General features: G+C 33.8%; 1 protein-coding gene across 1 annotated transcript in view; it reads right to left on the reverse strand.

Moving 5' to 3' along the window:
* LOC118201007 (glycerophosphodiester phosphodiesterase 1) overlaps positions 1 to 13,031 on the reverse strand; it is a 162,317-nt gene that overhangs the window by 126,677 nt on the left and 22,609 nt on the right. Inside the window, exon 3 of the mRNA XM_085823864.1 lies at positions 254 to 359. Coding sequence (XP_085679990.1) covers positions 254 to 359 — 106 coding nt within the window. The remainder of the gene's footprint in view (positions 1 to 253; positions 360 to 13,031) is intronic.

Here is a 13,031-nt window from a genome sequence, read left to right on the forward strand (position 1 = left end):
ATACCTCTCCTAAATGACTAAATGTTTTAGCCAGAATGCCGATCAAGCATCCATTACTGATGGTTGAACTATTTCCTCATATTAAACTGAGGATATTTTCTAATTTCCAGAGTAAGTTCTATGAAGCATTTTTTACAAATTTTCAAAACTTTTCATACACATGTAATTTAATTATTGTTTAATTTCATGGTTCATAGTTTGATTTTATGATAATTTTAAACTAAAAAGAGGGGAAAAAATACAAAAAACTTACTCTATTATCATATTCCTTAACATCCAAAATTATCTTCAGATTTAATTTTAGACACTCTTCAATACCTTCCTCTAAAGTGCATATTTTCTCCCCTTGAAAACGATCACTAAATAAAAGAGGAAGTCAATTATGATAACAATAAAAAATGCCTTTGGCAATAAAGTAAATAAAAATGTGTAAGTAGCTTCAAAAGTTTTCAGCCTGACATACAGGCTCTGAAGTAATGGGACTGGCCTTTTAGTTCCCTCTAAATGCAGTGAGAATATAGTGACAAAGAGCAGCAATAAGAAGAAAATCCATGCACTGAAAAACACTCTCTTCCCTAAGAATCGAATGAGTCAATATGGTGAAAGCCAATGGGTAATACATCAAAGGAGACAAACAACAGATTTGCCATAAATTGTAAATAAATAAGCTTTTTTTTTTTTGAGCCAGACTCATTACTTTATAGGCAGATCACATATTTCTAAAAGAAATAGAAGAAAATTTTAACAGTTTATTTTGTAATACATCTTTGCACTTTTCACATCTCTTAATGATCAACTCTATATACCCGAAAACGTAATGGCTGCTTGTCCTCCAAATGTTCTATAACTGCTCTTTTTCAAGCCATTATCATTATTAAATCTCTTTCCACAAATCTCAGATGTTAGTTTTGAGAACAAATGATAATCACTTGAAGATAAACCTGAGCTGTAAGGAGAAAGGTTAAGCTCCTTAATCCTGCACTGCTATATTTAAATTGCTAAAAGCAGTCAGTATTCTACAGTGGTCTATCTTCATGAGAATCACCATCTACAAATTTTCAGCATATGCAAAATTGTGTTACCTATTCTTTTACTGTAGAATAAGATAGAGATGAGTTAACATACACATGATCCAAACACTGGTTTATTATTTTGAGATTAAAACCTTTAGTCAAAAATTTAATTGCAGACTGATATTCAGTTTAAAAAGCATTTCAGAACAAATCAGCTCATCACATCATTCAGTAAAGAATCCTTGCCTGCATGAATGAATAGAAATGAAGATTTCTCTAACAAATTATTACTATGCAACTTCTTATATGCAAGGCCAAAAACTCTTGTATCTACTTATAATTTCATTTTTAAATAACAATAAATAGAATTTAAAAAAATGCTTTAAGAAGTTTCAGACAATTTATGCAAATTTAGATTGTTAGTTTTGTGGAGAAAAATTACATACAATATATATATTATTATTGACAGTGTTTGGTGTAATAGCAATTTCAATAAAAATGCTTCAGTAGTTACTAGCATGCAATCATTCCAATTTTATGTTAACAAGTAAGCATTCAAATAGCATCATATTCCATCAGTAACACTTTTTTTTAAGTAGGTTTCTAAGAAATAAAAAATAAGCAATGCATATATTGATTTACGTATCCTCACAACAGACAACTTACTAAGTCATATCTATAATAATGGGAAATTTACCTCGTACTTTCTCTGAATGTGAGTATGAAATGTACCCACCTGAAGGTAAATCATCAAACAAATTTTGTTCATCATGATATAGTGACAACTCTAACATGATAAAATGTCTATGGAATCATCTTAGACAAATAATTATGTGGAATTTGAAAAGAACAACACTTGCAATGCTGCCCAGTTACCTTGCTGAACAGACGTGGTAATCTCAACAATAAGGACAAATATCTGACCATGTTCAGAGATAGAGAGACAAAATTGTGTGAAAGAAAAATAGCTATGGCTGTCAATATTGTTTTATATCTAATTGTGCAGTCAAACACTGCTAAATCTGGCTTATAAAGGAAATTCCAGATATAAAAATGAATATTCTGGTCTCATCTTGTGTCTTATAAATTTAATGTTATTTTATACCAGTGATTCTCAACCTTTTTTATTTTTCCTTTTAATAACTTAAAATTTGGAGGTACTCTAATAATAAGATAAATTTAAAAGAATTTTACCTGGTTAATTGATTTATGCACCTATAATACATTTTGTAAAGAGAACATATGACAATAAAATTTCATTTCAAAGTAAGAGCAAAAGTTTATTTTGTGATAAAATACGAATTACATTTGATACAAAATTTGAAATTGGTGTTTTTTTAATAGTCTTATCTATATTTGGGCATAAATATGATTGTCATGTATCTGGCAGCGGTGAGCCAATCAGCTGCCTGGCAGAGCCCAGCAAGTGAGAGAGACAACAGTTGCGTGTTAGCCTCAGAGGAGGCAGGTGGTAGATTAATTATGTTGTAGGAGCGAGGTAGTGCTCCGAGTTTGCCATTATTCTTTAAATGTTAATTTTTTTTTACCATTATTCTTTGAAAGTTAATTTTTAATAAATGTTGGTGTCGTTTTCCTTATGGTGCCTTATTCATCCGTAAGGTCATTACAGCACGCTCTCTCGATTTCGAGAACCACAGCTAACGAAGCCGACTGGATTTTGGAGGAAAGGTGAGAAATTTTTGTTGTAACTTTAAGGAAAATTTCTTCTAAATATGTTTAAAGGAGTAGTTAAAAGTGATTTGATTTCAGTGTTGAAGGAACTAGGTGAAGAAGCCGATTCTAGTTTAAAAGTTGTAGAATTAAAAGATAAGCTTTTAAGTTCTAAAGAATATTTGAAAGATAAAGATTTTGTTATTGAATTTCTTAATACTACGGTTGAAGAAAGGAAAAAGTCAGAAGAAATTGTGAAATTGCGTTTAATGCAAATCGAAAGTAGCAACGAATCTAGTAATAACGTAGAAAATACACTTTCATTAGATAAGCTTTTGAAAGCTGTACAGGCATTATCGATTTCTGTACCTAAAAAGGGTGAAGCATGGAACTTATTTTTTGATTCCATAGAAAGGGCTTTTAAGCATAAGAACGTACCAAATGAGTTTAAGTCTGAAATTTTACTTAAACTGATAGGTGATAAATCTTCTAATATTCTAGTATATATTAAAGATGATGATTTGAAAGATTATGAAAAAATTAAATCTTTAATTCTTAAGGAATATGAACCATCACCAATTATATGTTTAGAAAATTTTCGCCAAGCTCAAAGGTTGACGGGGAAACTCATTTGCAGTTCACCTCTCGTTTAAGATCATGTTGGATCCATTATTGTAAAAGTAGAAACGTCAATGATTTTGAGTCTTTAATTAACTTAATAATTTCTGACAAACTTTTTCAAACATTGGATAGTGATTTCGCGTGCCATGTTGCAGTTCAACAAGGTGAAAGTTGGCTACGTCCAGAAGAACTAGCGAAGGAATGCGACACTTATTTCATTGCAAAAGGTAAATCTTTTGATGACATAAGAGGTGAAAAACGCGCTAATTTTCGTGATTCATGCAACAAAAACTCTAAACATATTCCACCAGCGCTAAGAAAAGATTTAGTGGTAAATGAACAGAAACATTCGTTTAAACCGCGAGAATGTTATGTGTGTAGTAGCAGTTTACATTTGGCTAAGGATTGCCTGAACAGGCGAAATAAATTTGAGAGGTCCAATAAACAGAACGATAATTTCCCGGTCAAACCGAAAGTTAACACTTCAACTAAACCGAAGGACAATGCGGTTGTTACAAATGTAAATTCTAAACATTTACAAAAACCCGAGTGTTTCGACGGAAAACTTAATTTTTATTCCTTGGAAAAGATTACTATTTACATTGCAGGGAAGCAAGTAGAAGCTATAAAAGATTCAGGTACGGAAATACCAATTTTGAACACTACATTAATTCCTGATTTAAAAATAGAAAGTAAGGGTAAAATCATTTTAAGTTCCGCATTTGGCGACGTCATAGAGGCAACGTTAGCAACTATTCCCATTTATTACAAAAAACCAAACAGTTGTCTATATTCGCGCGTAGAAGCTCTTTTCGCGTTGACAGATAAGCTAAATGTTCAATGTTTAATTACACCAGATGTATGGGATCGCATATTTGAAGACGAGAATGAATCAACAGTCTTCCCTGAAACAAAACAGGAAACTCATGAACAAAAACAACTTGAGGTTGGTGCCGTTGAACTGCCAAATGTAAATCTTTTTTATAGTTCAGTTGCGAATCAGAATGATGAAAGACTAAACAGTTATTCGGAATCGAATAAATTTAAGGTCGATCAGAGAAACTGCCAAACGTTAATAAATTCTTTTAAGGACGCAGAAGTAGGGAAGAATTTCATTTTACAGGACAAATTATTATTTCATAAAGAAAAAATTTGTGGGGAAAACACACAACAGTTAGTTTTGCCCGAGAATTATCGAAATAAAGTCCTTCAATTAGCTCATGATTCCATATTCGGAAATCATTTAGGTATGAGGAAAACTAAAGAAAGAATTAAGCTTTCATTTTATTGGCCGAACATATCCAAAGATGTAGAAAATTATTGTAGAACATGCGAAAGATGTCAATTAAAAAGTCCGGAAAGACAATCGGATAAAATTCCGATTACTCCTATTGTTCACGCGCCATATCCCTTTCATACAGTAAATATAGATATTATTGGTGAAATTTCACCTCCTTCAGGAAGGAAACATAAATATTGTTTGTGTTTGATAGATAATCATTCAAAATTGCCAGAAGTCATACCTTTAAAAAGTCTTTCTGCTAAAGCTACTTGTGAGGCTCTTTTAGATATTTTTATGAGAACCGGTATTCCAGAAATAATTTGTAGTGATCAAGGCACTAATTTTACCTCACAGTTAACTCAAGAATTCGAAAAAAGGTTAGGAACTCATCCTCGTTTTTCGACACCTGGTTACCCAGCATCAAACGACTCAGTGGAAAAATGGAATCGGGTATTTAAACAAATGTTACGTCATGTAATTCGCACGGATCCTGTTAATTGGGACAAGCACATACCTTATTTACTTTTTGCGTATCGTGAAGTTCCAAATTGCACTACCGGTGTATCTCCATTTATGCTTATGTACGGTCGTGAAGCTAGAGGTCCCTTAGCTGTGTTAAAATCATCATGGTCCGGTGAAATACCATTACCTCTTAATCTGAGTAATTCAGCAGTTGATTATCTACAAGAATTAAAGATAAATTTAGAGAAAGCATCTGAGCTCGCTTCTTTATCTGCCGCGGAAAAACAAGAAGCTTATGCATATTATTTTGACCGTCGCAAAAGTTTGAAAGAATTTAAAAATGGTGATCTAGTATATTTACTTATACCAGACTCTAGCAACAAGCTATATTCTAGGTGGACAGGTCCAGGTGAAATTGTTGAAAGAGTAAATCCTCATTCTTACAAAGTTAAATTACTCGATGGGAGTGTGAGGCATGTTCATGTGAACAGAATAAGAAAATTTTATGTTCGAGCACAAACTGTGGGAGTGATATTTGAAGATGATTCTGAGTTTGGGGAAATTCATACCACTCCAAATAAAGGAGATTGTGCAGTAACTAGAAGGGACATCGAGGTGGATATTAGTCATTTAGAGGATAGCAAACAAAAGGAATTACACAAGCTCTTACTCAAGCACATCGCGTTATTTTCTGGGGAGATCCAAATAGCCAGAGTTGGTGAACATAGAATTCGGTTGTTACCTGGAGCTGAAAGAAAAAAGCCATATATCTATAAGATCCCAGAATCTTTGAAACCTGAAGTAGATAAACAGATCAAGGAATTGGAGAGCTTAGGTCTTATTGAGCCAAGTGAAGCTGAAATAGCATACCCAGTCGTATGTGTTGCCAAGAAAGACGGAAGTATGCGTTTATGTATTGATTTCAGGTTGTTGAATCAAGTAACCAAACCTGTTGATTTTCCAATGGAGAATGTGACTGATCTAATCAATAAAATTGGACACGCGAATGTTATCACCTGTTTAGATGTCTTGAAAGGTTACTGGGAAATACCTTTAGAAGAAGAAAGTCGTGATTTAACATCATTCAAGACACATCGTTTCCAATATCGTTGGAAAGTGATGCCTTTTGGATTAAAAAATACTTCTACTTTTCAGCGAGTGATGAATGATGCCTTAAGAAAACATCGTGATTTTTGCAAAGCATATATTGATGATATTGCTATCTTTTCACCAGATTGGAATTCGCATCTCAAACATTTAGATGCTGTGCTAACTACATTAAGTGATCTCAGGTTTACGGTGAACGTGAAGAAATGTGTTTTTGCAAGTTCGGAGATAAAGTATTTAGGACATATAATAGGAGCTGGAAGACATCAACCTGATCCTGAAAAATTACAAGCCATTGAAATTATAAAAAGTCCTAAAACAAAGACTGCTCTAAAGAGTGCATTAGGCTTATTCAACTATTATCGTGATTACATAAAAAATTATGCAGAAATAGCTCGCCCATTGACGGAGCTTACAAAAAAGAAAATTCCTGAGAGAATTCCATGGACTGATGTTGAGGAATCAGCATTTAAAGAACTGAAACGTCGACTGTGTGAAGCACCAAAACTGTACACTCCAGAACCAGAAAAACCTTACACCATACAGTGTGATGCTAGTTCATATGGTGTTGGTGCTTGCTTGTCACAACGAGACAGCAAAGGCAGTTTGCATCCTATCAGCTTTGCCAGTCAAAAACTTTCGAAAACTCAGCAGAACTGGTCAACTATTGAACGCGAGGCTTATGCCGTTGTGTGGTCATTAAAAAAGTTCGAGTGTTGGGTGTTTGGATCGAATATCGAGCTGATCACAGACCATAATCCATTATTATATTTGTATAAGTCGGCACCGCATTCAGCCAAATTACAGAGGTGGGCAATGGCACTTCAGCGCTATAATATTCATATTTCTCATTGCCCTGGTGAACAATTAAAAAATGCAGATGGTCTTTCAAGACTAGTGGGTGAATGAAATATGTGTGAACTAAGTATGAACTAATATGTTTTAAAACTTTGCATTAGTTACTTTCTTTTGTTCCGGAATTGTACGAGAGCTACTTTCCATCTGTTTTGAAAATCAAATTACTGGTTTCCATTTAATATTGCATTATAATAGTGTGTTTTGAAATAGTATTGCATATATGTTTTATTACAGAACTCCGGTATTGTATCAAGCCATCTGTTCATCTGTTGTGAGATGAATGTTTATTGCACTTATTTTAAAGTACGTTATTATGTCATGTATACATGTTCATATATTTTGAATTAATTTGGTATGTGGAGTACACAATTTAAGTTTGTGTTTGTTGGTTCAGTTTTCAGATTCTGCTTCGCTTTGGCGTAGCACAATCTTACCGGGGGGGGGGGGGTGTCATGTATCTGGCAGTGGTGAGCCAATCAGCTGCCTGGCAGAGCCCAGCAAGTGAGAGAGACAACAGTTGCATGTTAGCCTCAGAGGAGGCAGGTGGTAGATTAATTATGTTGTAGGAGCGAGGTAGTGCTCCGAGTTTGCCATTATTCTTTAAATGTTAATTTTTTTTTACCATTATTCTTTGAAAGTTAATTTTTAATAAATGTTGGTGTCGTTTTCCTTATGGTGCCTTATTCATCGGTAAGGTCATTACAATGATAATGTTACTCTCATTTTGTGGTCCAAATTTAAAAGTCTGGATCTTTTTACTTCCTTGTATAAAGTAAAGAAAGCACTGAAATTGCAAAAAAAATTTCCACTATCACATTTCAACAGAAATATCCAATTTAACTGTTACCAAATCCTTTTGACTATGTTTTGGCATGGCATCTGTAAATATGGACAGAATAAAGGACTCTTTCTCAAAACAGATTCTAAAATGGATTAAAAATGGACTCGTTCATGACATCAGTAAGTATGTAAATTATATAACTAAAAAAAAAATGAACCACAGAATGTTGAAATTTTATATATGCAACTGCTATAACATCTAGTAGAGCACCTCTTTTTATTTATTATTGCAATTGGCAGTACTATATATATACACACATTTACTTTGAATGCTGTCTCCCATTCCTATACTTATATTCGGAAAAGTTTTATACTCATTATGAAAATTAAAATTATAAGAAGTTTTATCTCCCGTATGACAAAAATTGACTGCAATATTTAATCTCCAAATTTGCAGCTTGTCTTGAGGAATCAGTTAATTAAGTTAGAATAATTCAAAGAAATAAGTTTAAATAAAATAGGGGGGGAATGTACACAATTTAAGAGGCATACAAAGAAGTCATATAGTGTTCACATCAGATTTTTTCATTTTTATATTGGGCAAAGTCAAAAATCGGAATTCAAATAAGAATGTGAAAACCTGTAATAATACTCTTAAAGCTTTCTATAATATTGTCGGATAATCATATTTAAAACTAAGCCAGAACCAACTAATTGATTCGTCTGGATGTTTTGCACTGAGCCTGTTCCACTCACTCCTGGCTAGTAAGTTACAGCCGACTAAACTACTTGTCTAATGTTTTGCGTATGTATGGATATTGGCTTCTCATGATGTTAAGGTGTAGAAAAAACATACACACAAAGTCTAAGAAAAAACATTTTGTAGTGATGAAAACAGTCCCACTATATGTAAGTACACAAAAAATAATTTTTATTCTCGGCACTCGTAGAATTTCGCAGCACATTTTAAGAATCTCATGGCACAGTGGTTAAGAATTATTGCTTTATACTATTAGAGCGAACCTCCAAGAATGCGTTAATCAGATATAAAGAACTGTATGGATGTCTTGAAATTGAATTGAAACTTTTTTTTTACATTTTCTCAAAATTTGTACAAGTTTTAATGAAAAAATTGCTAATCATTATAATTATCCAAGTTTGTTATAATATGATCCTCATTCTATTCTTAAAGGAAAACACTTTTGTATTATATTTATTTTATCTCTTTCCCTACTTTTCCAAATGTCCCTAATCAAAGGCTAAGTAAGGCAAGTATGACACCTAACTTGAAAAGAATGAGAATAAAATAAGCATATCTTAGGCATACACCATATAGTGTTAATGACAACTGAACCGAAAAACAACTGGGTTCTCTCATTTCATTTAAATTCTTCAAACAAGCTGCCAAGACAAAACAGTATTCAAGGTTATTGATATGATGTAAATTCTGAAATTTTCATGTCTCAGGGAGGAAGCAGTGAATCATAAGTGCTTGCAATTTTATAGTTTATTCTTCTTTTAATAAACGAAAGGTTTTGAACCTTATTAGTTTGTTCTGTTCAAGTATAAATGCTCTCCATCCTCGAAATAGGCATTTTGCAAGACTTAAGGTATTTTTATAAAGATTATTGATTCTTTGTATTGTAACCATACAGATCTTAAGGGAAATGATTGTGACCTCTCTGGACATTGGAGGAACCATAGGTGATTAAATTATGTTTCTTTTTCATATTTTCTAGAACAGCAAAACTCTCACATATTATTTGATCAAACTCTCTGTATTCTATTTCTGCATCTGTTTTCATAAAATATGTAACTGATGCAGCCAAACTGATAGCTTCCAGACATACAGTTTACAATTAGCTTTGAACATACCATATGAAAAAATGAAAACTATAATTTTTGCTCATAGAAAAAACTTGAATATGAGAAGAAAGTTAACAAAGAAATATAGGGATGTTGAAGTAGCCTTGCTGAAATGGTTCACCATTTAGAGAAGCTGTTATCTACCAGCATCTAGATAAACACTTCAGACACTGAGACAATCAATTTTAAACAGCAAAAAGGTGAAACCATTGCAAATTAAAGATGTTGTCATCACCTGGATAGAAAACACAAAGTGTATAACTTGGTCTCTTAGAAGAATTCTAGAAGTTCATCATGGCAGAGATGAGTTGTACAAGTAGCAAAAATCAAATCTGAGTCTGTCACTTTAATCCGATCTGTGAAAAAATTTTGTCCATTAGAAGTGGCAGATTCTCATCTGGATGCAGCGACGGTTGAGAATACTGGGCCTGGTTCACTCAGTCCTGGCTAGTAAGTTAGAGCCGACTAAACTACTTGCACTTGTAAAGAATCTAGCAGTATAAAAATTTCATGTAGTAAACAAATAACACACAAGCCTCATAGGTATCCACACTGAAAATTATGTTGAGTTCTGGTAGTTACTCAAAGTCAAAATGGAAACTGTTAAGTGAACTTGACTTCATGAACTTAAAATCCACCATGCTACATCTCAACCCTAAAAAGTTTCGATCCTGGTTGAGACTTTCCGGAACATGAGGGGACGCTCTTCTTGGAAGCAGTGGATGATAAATATGTAATCTACATAAATACTATTTTTTGTAATCTGCTAATAATATCACATTTAATATATATTTAGTGTTCACAAAGTTGTAGCCTTTTCATTTTGTTGGTTACTTGTTGGAACATACAAGGCTGAACAGTCATCCCAGGAAGAAGAGGTCGAATTTAAGATATTTCTATTATATTGAAATAACAAAAATCTATCTACCTTTGAAGAAAATAAAAATTTAAAAAATAATTTTTTAACAGTCTCAATCTTCACTTTTTATTGATTCATTTTTCAAATAGAAGGATGTTGCGACCAAATGGATTATTATTAAGAAATAATATAGTGAATCTATAAAATATATGGCAACACAAATAAAAGGATGTTACTACCCAATGTTATTTATTGCCATGTATTGTTGTTAAAGAAATAACATAAGAAATATTTTTAAAAAGTGTACAGCAACATGCTATCAGGAATCCACAAATAAGCTTCTTTTAAAAATTCTGTGATTTTACCGTTTAATTTTTGGTGGCATAAGAGCAAAGAAAGCTATTTTTAATAATAAAGTTTAAAAGGCAAAAAATGTTGTGTAGCTGGAGTGAGTCCAAGAACATACTGGTATAATGCAAACTCAGTGAGAGCATATATAGCTTCCCTCTGGTGCAATTTTAAAATCTGAATCTTTTTAGGTTTTCTTTTATTTATTTATTATTAATATTTTAAACTTCCCTGACTGTGTAAAAACTGCCATTTTCCCTCACCCTTCTGAAAAAAAATATTACATTTTTGCTGACTATCAGCAGACATTCCATATGAGTGAGAAATCAACACTATGAGGAGAATCCTTTAAGGTACAACATACATATATCCATGGCTTTTGATAAATAATTATCATTTCATTAACTCATGCTATGCATTTAATTACAGCTATCTTTTGTACCTATAATAGAATCAAATACTGTTATAATTAATTTTATATTTGGTTCTTTATATCCTATAGTATGCTACACACCTTAGATCAAACCTTAGATCTAACCTTATGCTCTAACCTTAGATCATGAACAATTCCGTTCATGATGAAATTATCTGAACAAAAAGATGCCTGGAGTGTCCCTAATTATGAACTCTCCAGTCACCAATATATAATTTTTGAAGTATGTTTTCTGAGGTAAATGATAACCTAGAATTAACATCCAGAGATTTCTGGAAACATCACTATAATATTTTCCATTGCTGAAGTCATTTCCAGAGTCTAGCAACAAATGAATTATATGATGATGAATTTGACCTAGTAGAAATAATGGCACAAAAGATTGTGTTGCACAAAAACTGGGGGGGGGGGCTTTGATGCTTAGGATGTAGAGTCATTAAGTTTTTAAAGTAGGAGAAAAAAAGCAATGCGTTTGCCAGATTTTAACCTCCAATGCTAGCCAGATGTGCTCCCAATTACATAAAACATATGGTATGAAAGGAAAAAATTCCTTACATACTCCTCTACTAGGGTAACTGGAAAGGGGGACCCATTTGCCAAATCCAGGTGATGACAAATTATCATCTACCACATTTTAGTTTGGATCTCGCCATATTTAGTTCAATTAACAATGGAGTTACCAGACTATCATAAGAAAATGAACTGAACAACAAACTTCAGAAGCAGCAACAAAAGCTGATTCTGGATAAAATATCCTCAGAGGAAGAGGCAGGAAGAAAAGATGAACTGTTAAATTTGTACAAAATGGGATAAGATGTAAGGTTTTTTTACATAAAATATCATCTTTATAACTCAATACCAAGTTCTACGAGGGTTGGAACTTTAATAGTGGCAACACAGCTGAAAAACCGCTATGCAACAAAACCAAAGAATATCACGTATACCACACATAAACTACATACCTACCTTACCTCTCAGCAAAAAGACTCGTCCTGCCTATGTCACGCGCATGCGGAGTGACACAAAGAAGGGATCCTTGCATTAGCTCGCGGTCTAAAGTAAGTGTTGTCACCATGTTTTCAAAACAAGAACAACGATGTTGGATAAAAATTGAATGTGCCAGAGGTCGTACAGCACGACAGTGTCATCAAGGGCTTCAAGAGGCTTGCGGGGAATCTGCATTGCATTACAGAACGATAGCAAGATGGGTGAAAGCATTCAATGAAGGATGCCAAAACGTGGCAGACATGCTGCGGCCAGGTCGTCCGAGTGTCAGCGATGCAGACGTGCAACCTGTTGCCACACTAATGGACAGTGATAGCCGCCAAACGTCAGCTGGCCGGACAAACAGGATTAGCGCATACGACTGCTGCACATTCTGAAGGAACTCCTGTCCATGAGAAAAATTGCTTCACGATGGGTTCCACATTAATTGACGGAAATGCAGAAATGACTATGATACGATGCTGCCTGAACCCACCTGGAGTGCTATGAGCGCAAAGGAGATGCTTTTTTACACCGTATCATTACGCTGGATGAGACTTGGGCACGATCGTACCAGCCAGAACTGAAACGCCAATCAAACAAATGGCGTCATCACGGGTTCACGACGATGTTCGAAATTTCGTCAGAACCCCAGCAATGTGAAAGTTATGGTGATTCTTGTGTACGACTGTGATGGTGTCATCCTAATGCATACCGTTCCCCCACAGCAGACCGTCACTGCGCAGT

The sequence above is a fragment of the Stegodyphus dumicola genome, chromosome 9 (genome assembly GCF_044657685.1).
Source record: "Stegodyphus dumicola isolate Sdum_Otavi_A_Nest chromosome 9, ASM4465768v1".
NCBI lineage: Eukaryota > Metazoa > Arthropoda > Arachnida > Araneae > Eresidae > Stegodyphus > Stegodyphus dumicola.